The 27,321-nt window shown below is 39.7% G+C and overlaps 1 protein-coding gene and 1 long non-coding RNA gene across 2 annotated transcripts in view; both read left to right on the plus strand.

The window, feature by feature from the left end:
- The first annotated feature begins 294 nt into the window (after positions 1 to 294).
- Positions 295 to 27,321, plus strand: part of LOC137572056 (uncharacterized) — a 64,325-nt gene continuing 37,298 nt past the window's right edge. The window contains exon 1 of the long non-coding RNA XR_011031522.1: positions 295 to 9,215. This is a non-coding gene — a long non-coding RNA (uncharacterized lncRNA). The remainder of the gene's footprint in view (positions 9,216 to 27,321) is intronic.
- On the plus strand, positions 24,833 to 26,098 carry aqrs (aquarius). The gene is given in 2 exon segments (XM_068283848.1): positions 24,833 to 25,345; positions 25,348 to 26,098. Coding segments are annotated over 2 exon segments (906 nt in total). The 5' UTR covers positions 24,833 to 24,961; the 3' UTR covers positions 25,870 to 26,098.

The following is a 27,321-nucleotide window of genomic DNA, read 5'->3' on the forward strand; positions in this document are numbered from 1 at the left end:
GACAGTGTCATACATGACATTCCCCAATGTTGGCCCGATCACTGATCCTTGGGGTACTCCGCCTGTGATGGTGTGTTTCCGTGGACCAGCTGCTGTGTCGTAGAGTAGCACCCGATCCCGGAAATAGCTGCATATCAGGTTAATGATGTACTCAGATATGTTTAATCGCTCTAGGGACGCGGTAATGGAGTCCCAGCTGGCCGAATTAAAAGCATTCCGTACATCCAACGTTGATATAAGGCAGTATTTTTTGTTGCCGCCTGTAGTAGCCCTCTTTAATAATAATAATTTTAATTGCATGTCGGAGAAAATATTTTATTTTGTTTGTTTGCAAGAATAAATGAATAACCCCCCTTGAGTACTACGCACATGTCTTCACTTGGTACGGTTCTTACTCTCATTTCGCACAGCGAACGCAAAGCGTAAGCAAAGAAGAGAGCATGGAAAAGATCCGTTAGAATTCGTTCGCATGCATTGCATTTGCTTAGAAACAGAATTTTGGTACAGGGTTTTTCATTTAACTTGATACTTTGATTGCGGAAAGACGTGAATATTAATATTCAAATAAATATATATAACTACACATACATTTGTAAAACATGTGCATATTGCATCATCGTTTAAAAAGCACAGTACTGCACAAGGCAGAAATATACATATTTGGCTAAAGTGAATAAAAATATTAGTGAATATTCGAAGAATAAGGTGATGTAAAGTCAAATTTAGTGAAAATATTAGAATTTAAACCCCGTTATATTTCAGTTGAAATTTATATTTCGGTCGCGTGGCGTCGACCAAGAAACTTTTGGCTTTCAAGCAGCCTTGGATTTTTCATTTCGTTGGGACAATTTGGTTAATTGTTCCCCAGCCCAATCGCTGATATTTTCTTCGTTGGAACATCGTTAAATAACCAAGACACCAGCGAGCCTCGGATTTTCTTTATCAACCCTTCCATTTCATCAATAATCATCGCCATGGGCCAGACTAAAATAGTCTAGTGATGAAATGAAGCAACTCCCCGGCTAATATATATTTAATACCAACATTATACACCCAATTTGAGCGAGATCTCTTCTTGGTGCATATGCATACTTAGTAGTAGTTCTGCTACCTTTTCTTGTTTCATCTTTACGCAAAGTATGGAGTAGCAGCCCTTTGGTTTGGATATTACTTTTTTTTGTTGCACCACGGCAACACCTTTTCATACTTTTTTTTCTCTTTGATTAACGTAAAACTTTTGCTGAACTAAAAGAAATTTAAATGAATTATTAGTTTAAGTAACGTAACGAAACTTTAAATATTATTAAAAGTAAGTCCTTATTTGGTTAAGTAAGATAAGTTTTCCTTATTAGGAAACCTAATGGGTATGTAATGCGTTAAGATTGGCTTTGTTGCATTTCATTTTTCTAATAACTAAATTATACAGCAAATCCCTGCAGCATCGATGGACCCAGAGATCGCACCGTTGGATAAATCGTGAGTTAAGACACACATGTACATATATACTATAAATATTTGTTTCATTGCCAACTGGCACACGCAGCCACATAACCCAAATCTCTTTTGAATTACTATGAATTCTTTTTGAATCTATATTTGCTCTAATTATCGTATTTAAATTTATCTTGCTCTATCTTTTTGCATATCTTTATTTTGTAATTTCTTAGAAAATTAAGTCATGAAAACCCTTTGTTTGGAATTAAACCCGTAACTTGAAATTTCGTCATGTTTGTGTAAACTAATTCTTTGAGGAGTCCGTCACCTAAATCCATGACTATGCTGCCGTTACAAATCGTCTAAGATCATTTAAGAGTCTGTTAAGGGGCAATCAATTAAACCCAATAGTTTGCCAAGGTAGAGTGGGTACAGAAAGGGTTAGCGAACAACACCTTTAGCTAATCTGCAGAGAAGTCGTCCGCACAATTAATAGTATCCCGATCTGGTTCAGTATTTTGCTATTTACATCCTTTTAGTTTCTGATAGTGCACTTATATTTTTTCTGTATGATCCGTGCGTATGCCTAGAGTAGGAAAGAACCCCCCCCTCATCCGACGAGCTAAGCAAGAGCAACGCTAGAAGTGCACGACCCCGATCTTTAGCATACACTTGTGTTATCGTTAGCAAGGTAGAAAAATTAGGCAGCTAACAACTACACGTGCACATGTTCATCACCACAGAAATGGCGCCCAACCGTGGGACCCGAATTGGGACTACGAATAATTTAGAACAACACTATTACACACATTACTGAATGGAGCCCAATCATAAGGCCCGAATAAAACGTAGGACAACCCCACTACTAATCGGATACGTACACCACCAAAGTATCCACACACATGTTTTTGCTCATTATCATCCATTCATATCCAGTTATTTAGATTAATTTTACTTTCAAGCTAGTTATGCAGACTCGTAATGCGATGGTGCCCGTTGTAGATTGATTGTGTGAATCGCGATAGTAATTCGAGAATTTCCGGATTAGTCGACCAGAAGAAACTATTGGCGGCAACAGCATCGTAGGACTAGGCGGGAACGCAAATTTTATGATCTTTGTAGTTTGAGGCTATCGTTAGGAATTGTAGTTGCAACTCGGTTATATCGGGTTGACTGACCAATGGAGTCGTTGAAAATTACAATATTATAAAATAGGCATTCTTAGACCTTAAATTTGTTTAGAGTGAATAGAACCTGGACCAGGAATAGCATATGACTGGCGTATGTCGGTATATGACCAGTTTAGGAAATCGTCATTCAGACAAATCGACAATAGGAATTTTTGTTTAAGATTTAATAGAAATCTATTTTTTGTGCAGATCGAATCAACTTTGTAAACGGCAATAGGATTGGTTAATGATGGCGGATTCCAAATTTATATAATTTAAATTAATTAAAGAAAAATTTAAGTATGTCTGTTAGAGCATTGCGCGAGCTTTGCAAAAAAATGACCCATTTTGCGGCATTCGCCATGAAACTTAAAATGAAAACGAAGCAATTGCTTCGTCGCCTTGTAAGCACCGATTTCACAATAAGTGTATTACAGAGTGTTTAAAAACTTCGAATTTATGCCCCACTTGCAAGCATCCTTGCAAGATGAAACAACTTGTAAGATCAAATATTGACTTGGAAACGGAACTCCAAGAAGCTAGTAAATCAGGCGAACCTACAACTCAGCCTGTGACCCCTCATAATACTCGTTCAGGACCTGGTCGACCTGCCAAGACCAAACCTATTCGTAATCAGGGAGCAATTCAAAGGAGAGGGATCGGCACGAGATCTTCGACCACCTCACGTCAACATAGGCCACCGCCTACTCAAGCTAGTAGTCCAAGACCATGTACCCCTCCAGATTATACAACTTTGATACAAACTGCTATCCAAGCACAACAGGAACAGTTAGTAAACCATTTAGCTTTGCTGATTGACGACAAGTTAGCTTCTATTCGACTTGAGCGCAAAGAACCAAACCCCATTTCAGAGCGTTCTGCAGCGTTCAGCCTCCCGGCACCAAGACAAGAGGAACACTATAACCACACGCAAACATCTAGAAATCTTAGTAGTCAGACTCAGAACTCAAATAGAGGGTCGCGAGCAAATTCGACATTGTCCCCCGAAAAAGTTGCAAGCATTATGCAAAGTTGGCGAATAAAATTTGATGGTTCCAAAGAAGGAATGCATTCGGAGGATTTCCTATACAGAGTTCGTTCATTAGCAGAACAAAATTTAAATGAAGATTATCAAGTACTTTGTGATCATTTGTATTTACTGTTCGCAGGTAAAGCGAATGATTGGTTTTGGAAATTTCATCGAGCACACCCAAATTTCGATTGGAATAAATTTTGCGTAGAATTTAGAAAGAAGTTTGATGAAGTAGATAACGATATGGACACCTGGGAACTGATTAATAGCAGACACCAGGGCGAGAATGAAACCTTTGAGGACTTACCAGTTTAGTGTCGAAAGGCTAGTAGGAAGATTAAACACACAACTTTCAGAGGATTCTTTAGTCAAGTTATTAATTAGACATTCAAAGTCGGCAATTCGTTATAAACTTATGCATCTAGGAATTTTTACCTTATCTCATCTGAGACAGGAAGTACGCACCCACGAGCAATTTGCTAAACAAATGAAGAGCATATCGACCAAGAATACTTTTGGACATCGCTCAAAGATAGCTGAATTAGACTCTAATTTCGAGAATTATATGCAGGAGGAGGTGGAAGCTTTTCAACATAAACTTACATGTTGGAACTGCCGGAAGCCTGGACACCGTTTTGATATCTGTCTGGAACCGCGTACTGTATTTTGCTATGGTTGCGGAGCCGTAAATGTTTTTAAACCGCGTTGTCGTAATTGCAACCCGCAGGAAAACCGACCGACGGATGCGGCGATCAACACTTCTTTGTCGCATCCACACCAATAATGAAGGATAAATATTCCCAAACAGAGGAATGTGAACCTCTTGTTTGTAGGAAAGAAACAGATTCACAAGAAAATGTAGGACCAACTTCGAAAACAGTTGATAAAAGCCCATTTCGTCCTCTTCACCTACGTTTGGCTCAGTATGAGACCGTTCGTCATCGCATCTTTGGTGAAGTAGACAGCATACGACCAATGATTAAGTCTAAGCGCTCTACGCATAGACTACGCTTCTTTTGGAAGAAGGTTAGAAATAACCGCAAGAAATTGATTTCCAGTATATTTTCCCGATCAGATAATCGATTGTACACAGAAATAAAGAGAGAAGGCCAGACCTTCACTGCTCTTTTAGACTGTGGTGCTAATATTAGTTGCTTAGGAAGTAAGGTAGCTAAAGAGGTTTTAAAGCATCCTAAAACACGCAATTGTTCAGGCAAAATAATTACGGCCAACAATTCTGAATGTTTTGTCAAAGGTAAATTGACAAGTGACATTACGTATCGACAACTCACCAAACCCGTTGATTTCTTTATTATTCCTGATTTAAAACAAAACATATATCTTGGAATGGATTTTTGGCGTAAATTTGGTTTAATAGATAAATTGAAGGAAGACCCACTAATAGTATCGGATATTATTGAAGAAAAAGGAAATGATCATGGAGATTCCGTGAAAATGCACCGTTTGTCTGAGTCTCAGCAGCAAAAACTTAATTTTGCAATTGCTAAATTACCCTGCTACGATAAAGAAGGATTAGGTCGCACACATCTCATTGATAATAAGATTGAAGTTGATAGTACTAGGCCCATTAAACAAAGGCATTGGCCAATTTCGCCGGCCATTGAGAAGTTAATGTTCACGGAAATAGATAGAATGTTAGATTTAGATATCATTGAAGAATGTAACAGTCCATGGAGCTCCAATTGTGTATTGGTGAGACGTGGCGATAAAGTTCGATTATGTTTAGATTCTAGAGCAGTGAATCAGTGCACTCGTAAGGACGCGTATCCTCTTCCCCATATTGATGGAATACTTAGCAGGCTGCCACCTGCTCGACTTATTACTGGACTGGACATGAAGCACGCCTCCTGGCAAATTCCGTTAGAGGAAAGCTCACGTCAATACACCGCTTTCACAATACCTAACCGGCCACTTTACCAATATAAAGTGATGCCTTTTGGTTTGTGCAACGCCCCACAGACTTTATGTAGACTTATGGATCGTGTCATCATTTTGACCACTCCCGATTTTAAGAAACCGTTTATTTTATTGTGTGATGCAAGTTTAGTAGGTATAGGATGTATGTTAGCTCAAACTAATTCCGAAGGCATAGAACTACCGATAGCTTACATGTCAGAAAAACTGAACAAAGCTCAAAGAAAGGATGAAGTTTCAGAACTTTCGGAAATAAAACCTATGATAGATTTGTCGTCTAAATATTTTGAATCAGATGAATATCGTGAACTGGCAACACACATTACAGACAACCAGTCCAGATTGCCTGATTTGCGCGTAGACAGCAAATATGTTTATAAGCGAACAGAACAGCAGGAAAACAATTCTTGGAAATTATGGATCCCATCCAGTCTTACCGAAGACATTATAAAGACAGCACATAATCCCCCGAACTCAGCACATTGTGGCATTGGCAAAACTAGTGATAAGATTAGGAGATACTTCTTTTGGCCCAACATGGCATCCCAAATCAAAAAATATATTGACAGTTGTTCGACTTGTCGGTCTACAAAAAGCGGCAACAAGATTCTTCGACCTCCCATGGGAAAGCATCCGATAGACCGTTTCAAAAGCTTTACATGGACTTATTAGGTCCGTATCCTAGATCAAAGCAAGGGCACATTGGATTATTGATCATCGTCGATCACAACATCAAATTTCATTTTCTCCATCCGCTTAAGAAGTTTACATCCAATCGTATTTGCGAATATTTAGAAAATACCGGAATGTATACTGACGGACAATGGTTCACAATTCAAATCCGGATTCTTTAAGTCATTTCTTACTCGATTCGGAGTCTCGCATCAATGCACCGCTATTTATTCCCCTCAACGAAACGCAAGTGAACGTCTTAACCGCTCAGTTCTAGCAGCGATTCGCGCATACATAGGGACCGACCATACCACTTGGGATAATCATCTTACAGAAATTAGTGCAGCCTTTCGTTCTTCTATCCACCGCAGTACTGGATATTCCCCCTACTATCTATGTTTTGGTCAACACATGCCTCATAATGGTAAAGACTATGAACTTTTGCGGAAATTTAATTTAATGACTGAAGACACCTCGTTGAATAGATTCGATGCATTGCAGGTAGCTCGGCAAAAAGCTAAGGATACCATAGCCAAGGCACATGCAACAAATGCTCGTAATTACAATTTACGTAGCAGAAGCAGACAACTAAAAGTCGGTGACACAGTTCATGCTCGAAATTTTACACAGAGTTCAGCCCCAAAAAGATTTAGTAGCAAATTAGCACCAGTCTTCATCCCAGCTAAGGTGTTGAGGAAGGTCACTTCGTCGTATTATGAATTAGCTAACGAGCAGAATAGATCTCTCGGTGTATATCATTTGAAAGACATTGTCACCTAAATTAGCTAAAGAGGTCCTTTTTCAGATCATGACTCCGTCAGCAGGCTTCCGTAGCATTAACTGTGGTGTAGTAGCCCTCTTTAATAATAATAATTTTTATACCCTTGCAAAAAGGGTATATTAATTTTGGTCAGAAGTGTGCAACGCATAGAACGAAGCATCTCCGACCATACAAAGTATATATATTCTTGATCAGCACGACGAAACGAGTTCAACTAGCCATGTCCGTCCGTCCGTCCGTCCGTCCGTCTGGATCAACGCAAACTCCTCCTAGACCGAAAGAGCTACAGAGCTGAAATTTTGCACATAGGCTTGTATATACTGCAGGCGTTCAGCCGGATCGGACCACTATATCATATAGCTCCCATACAAACCCCAAAGTCACGAACAGTGACTTTTCTCAATAACTTCGTTATTTTCTATGTTCGTTATTTTCTATGTTATAAACGACTGTGCCAAATTTGACCAAGATCAGATGACTATATCATATAGCTCCCATAGGAACGATCGGTCGAAAACAGTGACTTTTGTAAATAACTTCGTTACTTTTACCGCGATTTCTTTCAAATTAAACATTTGTTAGTTTAGTATATCTGTTAATGACTGTGCCAAGTTTGATCAAGATCGGGTGACTATATCATAAAGCTCCCATAGGAACGATCGGGCGAAAACAGTGACTTTTGTAAATAACACCGTTACTTTTACCGTGATTGTTTTCAAATTAAACATTTCTTAATTTAATATATCTGTTAATGACTGTGTCGAATTTGATAAAGATCGGGTGACTATATCATATAGCTCCCATAGGAACGATCGGTGGAAAACAGTGACTTTGATCAATATCTTCGTTATTTCCCATGATTGTAGGCCATTCTTTCGGAAACATAAGCCTTTTTAGATAAAACGTTCTTCCACATTGATGGCTAATAGGTAAGGAAAGAGTTACCAAAAAAGTTGCAAGGGTATACAAACTTTGACGCGGTCAAAGTTAGCCCCGGATTCTGGTTTTAATTGCATTTCGGAGCAAATATTTTATTTTGTTTGTTTGCATGAATAAATGAATAACCCCCCTTGAGTACTACGCACATGTCTTCACTTGGTACGGTTCTTACTCTCATTTCGCACAGCGAACGCGAAGCGTAAGCAAAGAAGAGAGCATGGAAAAGATCCGTTAGAATTCGTTCGCATGCATTGCATTTGCTTAGAAACAGAATTTTGGTACAGGGTTTTTCATTTAACTTGATACTTTGATTGCGGAAAGACGTGAATATTAATATTCAAATAAATATATATAACTACACATACATTTGTAAAACATGTGCATATTACATCATCGTTTAAAAAGCACAGTACTGCACAAGGCAGAAATATACATATTTGGCTAAAGTGAATAAAAATATTAGTGAATATTCGAAGAATAAGGTGATGTAAAGTCAAATTTAGTGAAAATATTAGAATTTAAACCCCGTTATATTTCAGTTGAAATTTATATTTCGGTCGCGTGGCGTCGACCAAGAAACTTTTGGCTTTCAAGCAGCCTTGGATTTTTCATTTCGTTGGGACAATTTGGTTAATTGTTCCCCAGCCCAATCGCTGATATTTTCTTCGTTGGAACATCGTTAAATAACCAAGACACCAGCGAGCCTCGGATTTTCTTTATCAACCCTTCCATTTCATCAATAATCATCGCCATGGGCCAGACTAAAATAGTCTAGTGATGAAATGAAGCAACTCCCCGGCTAATATATATTTAATACCAACATTATACACCCAATTTGAGCGAGATCTCTTCTTGGTGCATATGCATACTTAGTAGTAGTTCTGCTACCTTTTCTTGTTTCATCTTTACGCAAAGTATGGAGTAGCAGCCCTTTGGTTTGGATACTACTTTTTTTGTTGCACCACGGCAACACCTTTTCATACATTTTTTTCTCTTTGATTAACGTAAAAATTTTGCTGAACTAAAAGAAATTTAAATGAACTATTAGTTTAAGTAACGTAACGAAACTTTAAATATTATTAAAAGTAAGTCCCTATTTGGTTAAGTAAAATCAGTTTTCCTTATTAGGAAACCTAATGGGTATGTAATGCGTTAAGATTGGCTTTGTTGCATTTCATTTTTCTAATAACTAAATTATACAGCAAATCCCTGCAGCATCGATGGGCCCAGAGATCGCACCGTTGGATAAATCGTGAGTTAAGACATACATGTACATATATACTATAAATATTTGTTTCATTGCCAACTGGCACACGCGGCCACATAACCCAAATCTCTTTTGAATTACTATGAATTTTTTTTGAATCTATATTTGCTCTAATTATCGTATTTAAATTTATCTTGCTATATCTTTTTGCATATCTTTATTTTGTAATTTCTTAGAAAATTAAGTCATGAAAACCCTTTGTTTGGAATTAAACCCGTAACTTGAAATTTCGTCATGTTTGTGTAAACTAATTCTTTGAGGAGTCCGTCACCTGAATCCATGACTATGCTGCCGTTACAAATCGTCTAAGATCATTTAAGAGTCTGTTAAGGGGCAATCAATTAAACCCAATAGTTTGCCAAGGTAGAGTGGGTACAGAAAGGGTTAGCGAACAACACCTTTAGCTAATCTGCAGAGAAGTCGTCCGCACAATTAATAGTATCCCGATCTGGTTCAATATTTTGCTTTTTACATTCTTTTAGTTTCTGATAGTGCACTTATATTTTTTCTGTATGATCCGTGCGTATGCCTAGAGTAGGAAAGAACCCCCCCTCATCCGACGAGCTAAGCAAGAGCAACGCTAGAAGTGCACGACCCCGATCTTTAGCATACACTTGTGTTATCGTTAGCAAGGTTGAAAAATTAGGCAGCTAACAACTACACGTGCACATGTTCATCACCACACGCCTTTCCAGCGTTGCCCTTCGCCACCGAACTGATGGCGTTGATAGTGCTGCGTTTCCTCCTGAATCCGAACTGCCAGTCCGACAGTCCATGACGTTGCTCCAGTTCCTTGTCCAGTCTATTGCAAATGATGCGGTCCAAAAGTTTCCCAATCACATCAAGCATACACAGGGGTCTGTATGCTGACGGGTCATCTATTTTATCACCTTTGGGAAGCAGGACCAACCTTTGTAGCTTCCACCTCGTAGGGAACTCCCGTTCCAGCATGCACGTGTTGAAAAGTTCAACAAACGTCGACGCGTGTTTGCAAACTAGCAGTTTGATTACAAGAGCCGGGACCCCGTCCGGGCCCGGGGCTTTATGTACGTTTATCCTCTTCCCTGCTTCCACGACTTCACTAACATCTGTGAATATCGGTGCACATGGTGTTCCGCTGGCTGCTAAGTTCCTCGTCGGCCTTGAAGGGAATAGCGTTGCTACAATGTGACCCAACTTGGTTGGATCCGTTGGCATTATGCGCCTGGCGAGTTTGCCCATAACCAATTTATAGGCAGTCCCATGTGGCTGCGCATCTGCATCTGCGCACAGCTTCTTCCAGCAGTCCGCTTTACTTCTCTTGATCTCCATATTTAGGTTGGCCTTTTTTCCGCTTGTAGTCTGCCAGCAGCTCCGGAAATCCTTCCTGTTACTGCCAGCCACTACAAATAACGGGCAAGCTCTGCTGAGCGTGTTGTGCGCCGTATTGATCCGCTTATTTCGCTTGCAAAGCATGCACGTTGCCTTCTGGTCACATTGCTTTGAAGCGTGATCCTTGCTACCGCAGTTGAAGCATAGCTTGGATGCGTCGTGCTTGCTTCTGCACCGAGCTGCTGTGTGCCCAAAGTCCAGACACTTGTAGCACCGTCTCGGCTCAGTCTTCAGGCGTACTCGGCATATGCACATGCCTACTCGTATTTTGCCCGCCTGCAGCAGCTTGTTCGCCAGGTTCGGGTTCACCATCATTGTTGCGGTCTGTGTACCACTGTACGCTTTCCGCATCTTTGGGTGACATTCTGCCGGCAAATCCTCGTCGATTAGTTCCAGGACGGCGAGCAGAAGTGTGGAATTCTGCGTGATCCTGTATTTCGATCAGGGCCTTATCGCTGATCGCCTTGACATCAGCAGTGTCTGCAAGTGCCTGTTTCAGTTGCTTCGTCCGCTAGCTTGGTCAACTGTAGGAGTAGTTCCCCGGCTGCTGTGCGTCGAACCGCACATACATTCTCCTTGTACTGCTGGATTCCGGCGTCTGTGTGGACTGGCTTCAGTACCATCGCGTAATTGGCTGGGTCTTTACACTTCACCATGATGACCTCCGGCCTCTTCTTTTTAATGGGTCTCGGCTTTTCACCTTGTGCCATTTCCCTCCAGCGATGTTCGTTGCGTGTGTTGGTTCAGCTACTGCTGGTCCTGGTGACACTGCTGTTGCTGCGGGGCTTCTTTTTCCTCCTCCTGTCATTCTTTTTGGCTGTCGGTGGGTCTTCCGTCCTGGTATCCTTCTTTTTCGTAACCTCTTTGGTGGTTTTGGCGACAGAATTGCGCGTTGCGCATGCAAGGCATGGTCCAGCCTTCACCGGATATTCCTGCATCTGTTCCATTACCTGTAGGTAAATGGATTTCATCTTAAGATGTGCCTCCTTCATCCATTGGGTTGTGTTACGCGTCGGGGGAGCCTTTTTATTAACCGAGCCATCTATGATTTCGTCTAAGATCTTGCCCAGTTCGGCCATCAACAAGTTCAGTACCTGCGGCGGTCCTTTTAACTTCTTCGGTGAGGTTCCACTTTCAGTGTTGCAAGGGCTTGCTTCCCGTGCCCGTTTGGGTGTCTCTTCTTCGCATCCAGCTGAGACTGAGCTGGCTGGCGGGGCCGAGTGAAGAGCCTGCGGCGGTGTCCTGGCGATCTTGCTTCCTTTGGCGAAAGGATTAGCTCCGTTTGTGCACAGTCCGTGCTTTTTGCTGCTGCTGCTGCTTGTAGCTATGTCCGCTGCATCGGCCAAGTTTGCCACTGGTGCAGTGGTGGTGATGACGGTTGTTCGGGCCTCCAGAATCCGTGCCCATGCCATGGCTTGTACCATGGGTGGATTTCCACAACTGCGGCTGCCACCTGGAGCAGTCGACGTTTTTCCAACCATTTTCCCATATATCTTTTGCATTTTATACCTGCTGCCAGGTTTTATACGCTGTGACCGCTGGCACAAGCGCAGACCACAGTCCTCTCAGAGGCCCTGTGGGTTTGTTGGTTCTCGTCTTGTAACCTGAAATGATTGCTAGTCGGTAACTTAAGACTTACTCAGTCTATAAGTGATTTTTAAAAATCGCGCCTAAGCGAGCGCCCAAAAGCACGCAGCACTATGGCTAATGTTGTGAGCTTATGTTAAGCCGTCAGCTGGTTTATCGGCTGTGTTTTCGATCGACGGTTCACAACACTAGTTACCAGCTGATTAATTGAAATCGGCAAAGTAAAAAGCGCTAAGAAGTCAAACGATAAGGAAAATGCAAAAAATGTAATTTTCCCACCACAGGAGAAAGCGCGGGATATGGTTAACACGCCCGCCGCCCCTCCCGTCGTGGCCTCCAAGCTAAGACTGATGGGAAATAAATAATTTCTCCAACACAACAGATGCAGCCAGCTGGCAGCCGATTGTAGTCCAGATGAGTGGCCAGTCTTTTGGCGACCCTTCCTAATCCTTCCCCTTTATACTCCAGGTATTGAACGTCAATTGTTTCCTTTTATTTTGCGGAGCGACTGATAAACGCGTCAGCGTGTAACTTTCTTTTTATTATTATAGTATTTTTCATTATCGGCCTGTGCTAACCGTAGATTTAATTCTGCCTGTTTTCTAATATTTTCTACATTTCTGTCACTGACTTCATCTAATTTTGTAACTTCGTCTAACTTTTCTTTCAAATCATCACTAACCTCTCCTTTTTGTGCTAAACCAAAAAGCATCTCTGCAGGTACTTTTTTGATGCCACGATGTTGTGTATTGTTTAACGAAAATTCGTCTTTTTTAATGACCACATCCCAATACAATCCATTCTCAGTTTCGGTGAGTTTTGCAATCATAGGTCCTAAACTTCTATTAATCCTTTCTACTTGTCTATTTGCTTGTGGCGATCCTGTAGCTATTTTTATATGTTTTATATTCGCTTCTTTCATGAAATTTTCCAATTCTCCCGATGAAAAACAACTGCCTCGATCCGATATTACACATTTCGGTCTACTATATGATCGACTTCTTTAGTGTTTGTAGTTTTCGTGGTGTATAATCTAACAAATTTCGTAAATGCATCTACAACAACTAAGACATGCTTCTTTGATCTTCCTGAATCTACTGGTCCATAATGATCAATGTGAACTGTATCAAAGGGCTTATTTCCTTTCAGTATACTATGCAAGAGACCATCTCCTTTTTCGTGTTTTCGGTGAATACGCTATACATTTCAAACAATTTCTTATATGTTTTATTGTCTTCTCCTTCATATTCAGAAACCAGTATCCTCTTTCTATTGCTTCTATCATTTTGTCCCTGCCAATATGCCCTAATTCGTCGTGATATTTATATAATACATGCTCTTCCATATCTTCCGGTACATAAAATACAATCCTTCTATCATTTGTTTTCCTATACAATATACCATTCCGCATTTCGAACAGTTTGTGTTCCCTTTCTTCTAAAAATTTTTTTATACTCTGAATCTTTTTGTCTTTTGATTGGCAAATAACTAAATTTGTTTCAAAACTATTAGCTTCTGGGATCATAATGTTTGTGCACCTACTCAATGCATCTACATGTTGCATTTGTTTGCCAGATCTATGCACTAGCTAGTAACAGTATTCCTGTAATTCTAACGTCCATTTAGAAATTCTTGGATTAAGCTCAACTTTATTCAAAGTCAAAGTCAAAGAATTACAATCCGTAAGTATTCTAAAACGTTTTCCTTGGACATAAATAATAAACCTGCGTAACGCAAAACTGTGGTATTTCGCCTCAGTTACTGTAGTGCGTTTGGAAAAATAAGAAATTGGGTGTAGCCGCTTATCCTCTTTTCTTTGAAGCAGAACTGCTCCAAACCCTAAAGCACTGGCATCACAGTGTAATTCAGTTTCATTTTAAATTTAAAAAACAATTCAACTCATTTTCCCCAAATTCAAACTGTTTATCCTTCTTTAATAAACCATACAACGGGTTGGCTTCTATTAAAAAATCTTTAATGAATGAATTAACACAAGTCTAAAAAGATGGGTCTGGCATTGGATAGTTTTTTATTGCTTCTAAACCCTTTTCATCCGCCTGTATTCCCTCTTCTGTGATTACATATCCTAATTATTTTACACTAGCTTGCATAAACTCGCATTTGTCCATTCTAAGTTCTAATTTGTTCCGCAATAACCTCTTGAATACTTCTTTTAACGTTTTTAAATGTTCCTCAATATTTTTGCTAGCAATCATTATGTCATCCATGTATAAAAAAATTTTGTTTTTCCTAATTATGTCATCAAAAATGCTGTTAATAAACCGCTGAAACACATGCGGTGCATTTTTTAATCCCATTGGCATCCTAAGGAATTCATACTGGCCTAACCGACTCCTTGCCCATGAACACATGAAAATATCCATTTTTTAAATCAAATTTTGTGAACACTTTCTTTTGTGCTAAGCTATCCAAGAGATCGTCTATTATTGGTAATGGATAGTTATCTTTAGCCATACTTTTGTTCAATTTTCTAAAGTCTATACATAGACGCAAATCTCCTGTTTTCTGCTGAATTACTGGGTTGTATAATCCCTTCTTTTGAATAATCATCAATTAATATCTGTAACTTCTTTTTTTCCGTATATGATAACCTTCTAGGTGAACAACTAAAGGGTTTCGTATTTTTAAGAGTTATATTCATTTCACATTTAAAATCTGGATTCTCTGGTCTGTTCTGCTATAACATTCTTTAAACAGTTTGACAAACTTACATCGAGTCCTAAAATCAACATTTTCACCGATGTTGTATACAAGTTCTTCTTTTGCATTGTCTAATAAATTGATTTCTAACATTTCTTTCTCAAAATTTTCTGCCAACACATTTCTAATATTAATTTCTACATCTTTCCTTTTTTCTCCTTTATCTACATTACTAACAATTTTTCTCTCATATTTTCTAACAACTTGACTTGTTATTCCGTTTTCATTTTCCAGCATTTCATTATGAGGCACTCTGTAATTATTGGTTTAAGAATATAGTCTCTTAAAAATAATTTAATATATCTTACATAATTGTTTACTTCGTCCTTTGGCTTCTTCCTTTTCGGGCACTGCGCTATGAGGTGCTCCTTGGCACCACACCCATAACAAGATCCACGAACACGTAAAGGCTTTAGGCAATCCTTCGCCCAATGATTTCTCGAATTACAATTATGGCACCTCGAGTCCTTGGGTACCCTGTTTTGCCTCTCGTCGAACTTCTAACTTGGCAGCCGGACCTCCGCAAATGCTCTTAACAATCGGTTTGGATTGTCAAAACATTGTACACGCGCTTGTATACGCATGATCTCCAATGGAATTCCCTCTATGATGAAATCTAGTATTGACGTGTTGGGCTAGCTTCACCTTATTTTCAAAGTATTCTGAAAATCGCTCGGTATCTGTCCAGACACAAGCCTCAAAAGCACGCCGTAACTCTGCTTTCGATTTCTTGGAACCAAACGATATTACCAACTCGTCCAACAATTTGTCCACTTTCTCCAATATACGTTTTGGGCTTGTGTGTAGCCATTGTAGTGCATTGCTTTTAAGTTTTCCAACGCAAAGCAAATGACGTTGATTCTCGCTGAGTTCACACAATGCACACACATTATTTAATTGTACAATTCAATACGTCTGGTCCGCCATTATATTCCAGCAGCAGTTCCTTAGCCATCTGGTAGCCAGAAAAAGTCCAATTATTTATTTTCTGCTCAGCTACTCTGGTCACATTGTTCTGCTGGTCCATTGCTGTTGCCATCTCTAATACACGCTCGCGCTCTAACTCGAACTCGAACTCTCTTCGTCGTTTTCTTCGTCTGCTTTTGAAGTATGTTCGTCGCCACTCTCATTTTCGTCGCGTCTATTGCAGTCTCGCTTTTGCATGGCGTCGACGCGTCTATTACTGTCTCGCTCTTGCATGGCTTCGACGCGTCTATTGCTGTCTCGCACTTGCATGGCGTCGCCGCTTGCGACTGCGATATGCAAACTTTCTAGAAGTTTCTTGGCTTCTTATTTTTCGTTGCGTAGTCCCTCTAACATAACTGTACTTTCGGTTATTTCATCATGTTGTTGCTGTAGGGTTTGAGACTCTTATTGTCTCATTTGTTGTTGTGACTTTGTTCCGACGCCGCTTGTATATGGAATGGCATCGACATCTGGTGTTGGAGCTACTAGAAGGCCTCCACGTACATCCACCGGAATTTCCAGTAGTCTGCTTATTAGCTCCGTCTTGGAACCCTTGGTGTCCATTGCCAACGCCACTAGCCAACTTTTTAGGCTTGCCGTAGAAATTTTGTTAAGATCTTCCGACATTTTATGGATTTTTGAACCACTTCTGATATTATGGTAGTATAAATAATATGGTTGTGTCACTTATTAATTGCTCGTTGCTTTATTTATTTGATCTCATCACTTGGATATTGCTTACGAACTGACTCTCTGCTCGCAGACAGAGTAGTTAGAGAGTTAGATATTCAACAATAAAGAGAGCATCTTTGCTTGCAAAGCAGAGCGAGAGACGCTCATGAAATCAGAGAGTGAGGAATCTATATCAATAGTTATAACGGTGCTTCAACAGTGGTTGCAATACCACTGTTTCTTATGCTTTGGACACTGGGCCTACTACAATATGTAGATATTTTTTATTTTTGGCCGCTTGGATTTATAAGTCGCCCTGAAATATAAATAATTGCAGCAACTTCAAACTGTACTATCATACATATTGTGTGTTTCTGAGTACTTCGACAACTGCTGCCAACTTTTCTGTCGCATAGACGTCGAAATCGAACCGTAGCACGTTTGACGTGGACTCATACCGCACACAAACCCTTTGATATTTTTTTTTTTTGATGATTTATTAATTTTATTGTATGCATTTATAAATGATTTTGTTTAAAAGTTTTGGTTTAAAATATCACATTTTAGCGAAGAAATTTGAAAAGATTTTTATTTATCAATTTATTATTATACCCTTGCAAAAAGGGTATATTAATTTTGGTCAGAAGTGTGCAACGCATAGAACGAAGCATCTCCGACCATACAAAGTATATATATTCTTGATCAGCACGACGAGACGAGTTCAACTAGCCATGTCCGTCCGTCCGTCCGTCCGTCCGTCCGTCTGGATCAACGCAAACTCCTCCTAGACCGTAAGAGCTACAGAGCTGAAATTTTGCACGTAGGCTTGTATATAGTGCAGGCGTTGTATATCTCGGATTCAGCCGGATCGGACCACTATATCATATAGCTCCCATACAAACGGCCAAGTCACGAACAGTGACTTTCTCAATAACTTTGTTATTTTCTGAGCTATTGTCGTGAATTAATATTAGAGAGTTTACTACGCCTATAAGCGACTATGCCAAATTTGATCAAGATCGGGTGACTATATCATATAGCTCCCATTGGAACGATTGGTCGAAAACAGTGACTTTTGTAAATAACTTCGTTACTTTTAACGCGATTGCTTTTAAATTAAACATTTGTTAGTTTGATATATCTGTTAATGACTCTGCCAAATTTGATCAAGATCGGGTGACTATATCATATAGCTCCCATGGGAACGATCGGTCAAAAACAGTGACTTTTGTAAATAACTTCGTTACTTTTAACGCGATTGCTTTTAAATTAAACATTTGTTAGTTTGATATATCTGTTAATGACTCTGCCAAATTTGATCAAGATCGGGTGACTATATCATATAGCTCCCATAGGAACGATCGGTGGAAAACAGTGACTTTGATCAATATCTTCGTTATTTCCTATGATTGTAGGCCATTCTTTCGCAAACATAAGCCTTTTTAGATAAAACGTTCTTCCACATTGATGGCTAATAGGTAAGGATAGAGTTACCAAAAAAGTTGCAAGGGTATACAAACTTTGACGCGGTCGAAGTTAGCCCCGGCCCTCTGTTTTTTTTTTTCTTTTTTGATTTAATTGTTAAGATTTGTATTAATTATTTTACACTTGTTCCACAACACACTAGTCAAAAATTAATTATCTTTCTTCTCATTTTTCTTTGTTTTACTTGTATTTTATTTTTATTTATTTTTATTCACTTTTTTTTTTTATACCCTTGCAAAGGGTATTATAAAATTGATCAGATGTTTGTAACGCACAGAAGGAGACGTTTCCGACCCCATAAAGTATATATATTCTTGATCAGCTGAGTTGATATAGCCATGTCCGTCTGTCCGTCCGTCTGTGCGTACGCCTTTTACTCAGCCGTCTTAAGAGCTATCGGGCTGAAATTTTTTTTCCGGGGTTTTTATTACCCGGCAAAAATAAAGTATGAAAACCATAAGGATCGGACCACTATATAATATAGCTCTATAAGAACTAGAAGAAACATTTTCATAAAAATCGAGTATGCTATGAAATTTTGAAAAATTGTTTTGTTTGTATATTGTTGAATCGAGTTGCAGAAAACAAATTTTGAACATGTAAAATGATTTTTTTTATTCCTATTATTAAAATTGACTTACAAAATAATAACTATGATTATCCTTATGTTAGTATGATTATCCTTATGTTTAGTAAGTCCTTCAAATTTCGACTGCGCCAGTTACCAAATTGAGGACCCGGGGTAGATATATTTGACGGTTTGGTTGTAGATATATTTAATTATTTGGTTTAGGTAAATAATAAAGACTTGTTCAATTCGACTTCAAAAGAAGACTTTCATTTTGATTCGTATTAATTTCTATGTACCCACACCCTAGCTGGCTGACCGTCGGCAAAATGCCGACGTAAGCATTTGATTTACATTCTTTGGAATTATGTTAGTATGTATACATCCTGTTTGTTGCTGATGTTGCTGCTTCTGCATATTGCTCAAGATTTCTTATATTGCAGTTTATGTTGCAGGGGAGCTGAGATGGGAACTCGCTCGCTCGACTCAAAAAATGTATTTTATGACGCATCATAAAACTCGAGACACACGAATTTTTGTGTGCGTCGACCGCCAAAAGTGACATTGCCACCCTTGGTTTAAAGAAATTTGGTTTTGCAAAAACATTGGTCATGTTTGTCTCTGTTAAAATCAATTTATTTTTTATTAATTAATTGCGCGACACGGAAAGTGATAATGGGTATGTACATACATACATCCATATGTGACTATGCACATACATAAAAAAAAAAAAAACAGGTTAGCAAAATTTCACTACATGCGTGCAAAGAAAAAGACGGGAATGTGTGAGAAATTTTTCTTATCTAGTTTTTTTTTAAGTATGGGCGATGAAATCTATCTAATTTTTGTCGGATTTTTATGAAACATGTATCATTTGACGGGAAATTCAATTTACTTCCATATTTAGATTAAAAAAATATTACTTTAGTTTAAATTGGTATCGTTAAACGTCGTCAAGCAAAGAGACCTCAAGAATTACATACAAAATACCGAAATTTCGATGGTCCCCAAAACAAATATTTATACTTTTCTTAGATTACCTAGCTCTACAACTTTTTCAAAGAATACACATGTCTTACTATAATATTCAAGATTTTGGTATGATCGGGCAATAGTTTAGTCAAAAATTTGGGGGGGCCTTTTTGTTCAAACGCACCTGTATAAAAAACGTCGCTAGCTGGCATGACAATAACTACGTGTCTTCATCTAAATACAATAATCAACAAATATCTGAAAAAATTTTTCATTAAATTTCTCAAGAGCCGAGAAAATCAAATTTAAAGTCAAAAAAAAACAAAAAGGGGCTAACCCGCTGACCACCACTGTATGTATGTATGTATGATACGCGCTTATGCAAATATGACAGAAATTAATCAAAATCTATAATTCAAATATTACGAGCGATGAACAAATGAATGCGTTTGTGGATTTACTTTAAGGGTAGCGGCACTTGGATTTCTCATCGCGATTCTTACACTTTGCATATTTAGCGAACAGCTGTGGAAATAAATGTATGTACATAAGTGTAAAAGAACAAATTTACATACATATTTTTTTTTTTTTTTTTTTTTTTTTTTTTTTTGTATAGGGGTAAAGCATTGAAAGCCGAAAAGTGCGGGACTTGGTATCGACCTTGGTTACGGGTCACCTCACCGCACTAAAACCTACCCTACTTCCGTATCCCTCTCGCGGAACCAACGCTGAAGTTATTACTTCACGAGGGGGAGATGGCATGAAAGCCTCATCTAGGTACTCATCTAGAGTTTGAATTCTCGTTGCGCTGACGTTCAGCGCGACGCAGGGACTGTATGATCACCGCAGCTAGGTGGCTAACTGCGAGCCAATTGTTTTGCAAGCTAAGTAAGATATCCATCAAGTCATAGACTATGGACGGCCTCCCAATGCCTTGGCTTAGCTCTTCCAGCAGTGAATCGTGGACAGACAAAAGAGACATGCTCTGCGTCCTCAAACGACCCCGTACAGTATGTGCAGTAGGGGTCAGATTCGTACTTAAATCTAAATATGATTTAAAACACCCGTGTCCCGTTAGGAGTTGCATGAAATGAAAATCTGTTTGGCCGTGTTGCCGACTCACCCATTCCTGCACATTAGATATAAGGCGGCTTGTCCATGGTAAGAATGGCGCCAGCGGTGCGAATGGACACCTCCCTTTTTTGAGCTGCTGTACGGTTGCTTCTGGCCTCTAAAGCAACAATATCAAGTGGCAACATTCCTGATATGACTAAGGCAGCATCTTCGGATACAATTTGGAACGCACAGATCTGCAGGCGCGGCTGTATGACTGGATCGCCATCGCTGGAGCCCATATCTTTGCTGCAAATAGGAGTACGGATCGTACCACCGTGGTGATGAGCCATCTGCTTTTCTGTCGGGGGCCACCGTGGTTGGACATTATCCTTGCTAAGGCTGATGTTGCCCTTGCTGCTTTGTCGGCTACATGTTAGCCTATGGTCGACCATCACCCCGAGATATCTCATTTCCGGCTTGGAGCTGATGACGCATCCTGCAACATGAATAGTTGCCGCCTCCACACGTTTCCTGGTTAAAACGGCCTCTGTCTTGTGTGCAGCCAGAGACAGAGAATTTCTTTGCATCCAGGATACAATTGATTGCACGGCGTCGTTGGTTTTGGCCTCTGCCTTTCCCAGCTCTTTTGCCACTGTGACCACTGCTATGTCGTCTGCGAATCCAATGGCTTGCGTCCTTGGTGGCATGTTCAGACGAAGCACTGCGACATACGTGACGTTCCACAGGGTTGGACCAAGCACCGAACCTTGTGGGACTCCGCCTGCTATTTTATATTCCTATTGCACATCAGGATCCAGTCTTGCGAATCATTGCAACCAGGTATTCTGGCGCAGCTAAGCGCTGCAGTGCCTCAAAAATGCACATCCAGTTCGCTGAGTTGAATGCGTTTCGGACATCCAGAGTGGTGATAAGGCAGTACTCTTTGCCTCCTCCTTTCCATCGCTGGCCCTCTATGGCTTTTTTGGCTATTTCGGTGACGGTATGTAATGCGTCGACCGTACTACGCTTCTTTCGGAAGCCTAACTGGTGCTCCGAAAGTCCATTCCGAGCGTCGATGTGGGCTTCTAGTCTGTTGCGAATGATCGACTCGAAAACCTTACCCAGCACATCTATCATGCAGAGCGGCCTGTACGCTGAAGGGTCGTCCGTTTTCCCTCCTTTTGGGAGTAGTACCAGCCTGTGCTTCTTCCAACAGTCAGCCTTACTCTGCTTTATGGCTCCATTTAACAGTGCACGCCGCGTCTTATAAGCGTCGTATAAGTAGCCTTTGGAACGAGGGACTGTTCTGGCCCGCTGCTGCTTGCGTCTGGTTTTGAGGAGGTCTTTTCGCGCTTCTGCAATTTCATGGCTCCACCAATGCACTGGTTTGCGTCTGCCTCCACCTTGGCTCTTGCGGATCATTGACGCATCACAGGCTTCGCTGATGGCAAAACAAAGGCTATGTTACCTGTGTTTCTGTATCCCCTGCACACTTGGGGCTATGTAGCAGCTAAAAATGGATATGCCGTTGCATTTCGCCCTGGTGTAGCCTCTGTGTCTGCCAATACACTCTAGTTGTAACGGAGGATGTCCGCAACTCCATATTGCTGCGCCCATGATGTTGTTTTTGACCCAGGCCGCGTCCTGTTTTACCCCTACATACATATGTAGGGATGTTTGTTTGTTTGTTTTTTTTTTTATTCCTTTATTGACTAGGTATAGATACATATATAGATATATACAGAAGAAAAGAGAATATTGTGCGTCTTCTACGCTATTATCGCTGCAGACTGTGCACATAGGCGATTCTTCATGCCCAAAACGATGGAGACATTGCCTAAAGCATCCATGGCCGCTTAGTATCTGGATTAGACAGAAATTTACTGACCCATGCTTTCTCCCTATCCACTTCTCTATATTTGGGATCAGCAGGTGGGTCTATCTACCCTTCTGTGATGCATCCCATCTTCTCTGCCATGTTATTAGGCTTCTGCCTCTAGCGTGTGAGCGGGCCAGTTATTTCGTTGGCTTGTCTCTAGCTGCAGCAGCGACGGCGGTGTTCTTCATCCACCTGAATGTCAATTGGCAGCATCCCAGCGTTAGCTGCGTCGTCAGATACCGTTCTAAACGCGAAGCAGACTCTAAGTGCACATAGTCTGTGGGTTGACCGTATGCCCCTGCTGTAGCCAAAATTTCGCAGCGCATCAAGAATAGTTTCCCTTTCGGCCGTGATAAACGCGTTCTTTATGTCCAGGGGGAGCAACAGGCAATATTTTTTTGTTGCTTGTTTCCACCTCTCACCTTTAATTGCTTCAGAAATAATATCGACCACTCTTGAAATGGCATCCGTTGTAGACTTAGTTTTTCTAAAGCCGTATTGATTCGGTAATAAACCGCCGGCTAACCTGATGGCTGACTCTAGCCTCGCACATATGATTGATTCCAGGATCTTGCCTATGGTGTCTATAAGGCATATTGGCCTGTATCCTGATTGCTCATCTAGGCTTTTGCGACTTTTGCCTGGAAGGCAGCCCTCCCGGAGGCATTAGGAATAGACCTGTGCCAATATCGCTGGTCATTGCCAGCTTTACGGCGTGATTTGGTATGCCGTCTGGCCCTGGAGGTTTGCTAGGGTTGAGACGTCCAGCCGCGGCCTTTATCCCCTCATTTGAGACTTCATCAATGGCAAAATGTGTCTGCATCGCAGTTTTTTTATTTGCATACACTCCTTTCTCTACAATCTAATAAGCCATACCTAAGGGGTCCTTATCTGCTGAGTCGCACAGCTCAAGAAATCCAAATCTGAAATTAGATTTAAATCCATTCCAAATTTAACTCTGCCCCCAAGTATGCCCGGAGGAGCCACCTGCCGAATTATTGGTAGGGGCTGCCTTTTGCTCTCCTCGTTAACCAACACTGGTACGATCAGCTGTGCTGCTGCAATTTTGACTGAGAAGAAATTGGTGCACAATTCTGGAAATAATTCGGATAAAAAAAACTCTCACCCATACCAAGAAATATTAGGCAATGAGAGGCGGGAAAAGACGAAAGAGAGGCAAGTAGCCGGCACCCTTCGCCTCCGCCACCACCGGTGGACCGGCCTGCCGTAGATGCAAAGATTGCTACTGGGCCGACTATTGAGGGCTGCACTGGGGCTCCAACGACGTGCTATGTACGTCACACTTTTAATGGTATGTAAAGTGGGAAAATATTGCTTATTATAAATGTTGTACTTATCAGCACTTATCAACACTTGGCGATTGCGAATAACTTCTGGTACGGGTGAGTTGGTTAGGGTGTGCTTAGGTGAATTAAAAACGCGCGGTATGCTTTGTTTTTACTCACTATAATTTATTTACAGAAAAATAATGTTCAACGGGTCGAAAAAAACTCAAGTTGGAAAAAAGTGCGGGTGGTAGCTGAAAATTCTCGCACTGAAATAATGATGGCGATTCCCATCAGAAGCCAAGTCACGTAAAGAAACTCCTACTGCTCCACCGATTTTTCGTAAAGCACTTAATGATATAGTGGTCCAGTCCCGACGTGAAGTGAAGTTAAGTTGATTTGCACCGACGAAAAAAAAAATAAATTTAACTTAATTATAAATAAGAAACCATATTACGTCGCAAATATCGACTTTTAACCAAAAGAGTATAAAACTGTAACAGAACGATTTAGACACGGCTAATGATTTTTTTTATCATGCATGGGGTAAAATGGTATATAAGTGTCACAAAATGTATGTAACAGCCAGAACTTTTTTCCGATCCTAAAACGTACATATAGTCTTAATCAGCATCAACAGCAGAATTGAACTAGCCAAGTCAGTCCCACTAAATAAAAACAACTGATTTTTTAAAGACTGTATAATAGCTAGAGACATCAAAGTTGTTATCTATACTGGCTTAATATGCAAATTATGATTATTTTAAATTTTTGCCAGGCTCACTTCCGCCCCGATAAATGGAAAAATCGATTGCCAATTGCATTTTTTATGACTATAGAGACACGTATTAGACTTGTAAATTTCTACCGACCTACCGTTTTTTTATAAATTCGGACTAGAAATTTTTAAATTGTACGTATAAACGTATTTTACTATAAATTTACAAAAACTTTTTAAAAGTTTACCAAACAAATATAAATTTGGTCTTTGCAAATTTAATACATGTGTACGACCTGGTGCATGGTATACCAACGTCGGTGAGGCTACTTACCAACTTTATTTTTGCAGTGATACTAATTTTATTCGTATTTAATTTTTTATGACTACATCCTATTAGTTTAAGATAGTCTTTTTACCGGTAGCGTCTACATTTTGAAAATTTTTAAAATGCATATTTCATATACTTTCCTTTTAATGCAGCTTGGTGTACTTATAACATTTGCTATGTCTATAATTAAAAAAACCGAGAATTATCATAGAATTGATTATTACAATCATGCTCATAAGTCCGAGCATCACATTGACTATAATCGTGAACATCTAAAAGAATACGGTAGATCCCTAACCCACAAAAATGTAACCTCTGAATCTTTGTTGCACAAAAGTTACTATGTCAATATCCTTTACAAAGGTTCTGTTATGTGCGCAGGGATATTGATTTCACAACGAATGATCGTGACATCAGCACGCTGTTTTATTTCATCCACTTATGATCCCACTCTAGAGTACAAGGCTAAGGATATGAGTGTTCTTACGGAAATCCATTTTAATATATCAACAAATGTCATCCCCAAAAAGTTATAGCATTTTACATGCCAGGATATGAAACGAATTTTAAGCCCCACAATATTGCACTCATTGCCCTGACTACTAAACTGCGACGTTCACATTATCGTCCGATCAAAATTTTTAGAGGTGTACCAAAAGTGGGAGATCCAGTGCAAATGGCGTTTTTCGACCCGACTGAGTACGGCATAAGCCTGTATGATACAAGATTGGTACACCTTGAGCGTTGTAGATCGTCTTTGTTTCAATATGAACACACTGGTGCTCTCGTGGACCCAGAATTCTATTGCGTAAAAAATAGAGAGAATTTAAAACTTTACATTTGTAGCACCCGACCTGGTGATCCCCTAATTATCGGTTCTGAATTGGCCGGTATCAACTTGTATGGAGAACATTGTAAAAATGATGAAAACACTAGTCCAATGGACGTTTATTATGCCATCTCACATTCTATTAAATTTATCCAAGCTGCAACAGATCTTCTACGAATTTTTACTAAACAACAGTAACTTACATTTTTTTTTGTAAACCTAATGATCAACAATGACGTAGAGAAAGGATCTACAAAGGTTGTTTCTTGATAATATTTGCAAACTTTTTCGGACTCTTTACTACTATGAGAACAACTTGTCTCATATTTTCACATTGTGAATATGTATAATACGTACATAAATATATAAAAATACTTAATAAAAAATATGGTGGGCCGATCCAAACAATTTTTATTTTCAATACCAATTTTCGTGTCAATAGATTTTAAATTGGCATAAAGGGGACACGTTCCAGAGAACTGACGGGCATGGCTACATCGTTGATCACGAAAAATTAAACTTTATAATACCCTTTGCAAGGGTATATAATCATTCAGTATTTATAAAAGAGAGCTCTATCAGTTTTTGAAGGTGCTGCTTGAAGGAGAACAGAGTCTACAGCGGACTACATATGGAGTTGTCCTTTTAGACTCGGCAAATGCTCCGTAAACTAAGGTATCAGCCAATTCGAGCATTTTTTTGCTGCCTATGAGAGTTCACCACTCTACAGCTTGACCACCACATATGTAATATGGAGGGTCAGCTCTCAAATCAAAGATCGCTCGGTGCTAACAGATGCAGCCTTTTGTAGTTATATTATCACTACCACTGCAATCTTTTGCTAAACAATTTAGATTGCACCGCAAAAACGCACGATCAAACCCCTTTCAATTAGTCGTAAAGTATTTGTAGCCCTTTTTTTAGGCTCGTCACGAACAGCGAAGTCGTAGAGAAGTATAGTTAGTCTGCAGCCTCAGTCCTTTTTAAAATATGTCAAAGTTCACACATGTAAATTTGTAGAGAATTGTCTGACCTGTAAGATATTAAAACCTCCATCTGGTAGGATCCAAATGGAATCGCACCCAATGCCCAAGATAAAATAACCATGTCACAAAATTTACATCGATATAAGCGAAAAATTAAGTAGAAAGAACGATAAGAAAGAATGTGCCATAGACTAGATTAATGGGTTTACTAAATATGTCTACCTATACCATGCTTTAAAAAGAGATTCATAAAGCGATTAAATCAGGTAAATTACTTTTTGGACTACCCATTCGCATTATTGAAGATCTGGGCAGAAGTTTTGACAGTAGTAGTTCCGTGAATTCTGCTAAAACAATAAAATTTAATAACATTTGAAAGCCACGGCAAAGCGTGTGATGACCAAAATGAAAAACATGCATACAGCAGTAGAGTAACGATCATGGAGGTGTGTAATTGCCCTGAACTGTACTAATAATCGAGTGACTATTTTGGCCAATAAGAACTAGATTAAGCTAGACTGTTAGCTATGTTACCTGTAACTGAAAATGAAGATAAAATTTTTACTAAGGAAATAAGCCAATCAATATATTGATAAATATCTCGGCAAGTTAATACTTTCTCATGAAATGTAGAGTTTCAGTTACAAACGAAATGTTACTAACA

Source organism: Drosophila tropicalis, unplaced genomic scaffold (assembly GCF_018151085.1).
Source record: "Drosophila tropicalis isolate 14030-0801.00 unplaced genomic scaffold, ASM1815108v1 contig_175, whole genome shotgun sequence".
In the NCBI taxonomy this organism is placed as follows: Eukaryota; Metazoa; Arthropoda; class Insecta; order Diptera; family Drosophilidae; genus Drosophila; species Drosophila tropicalis.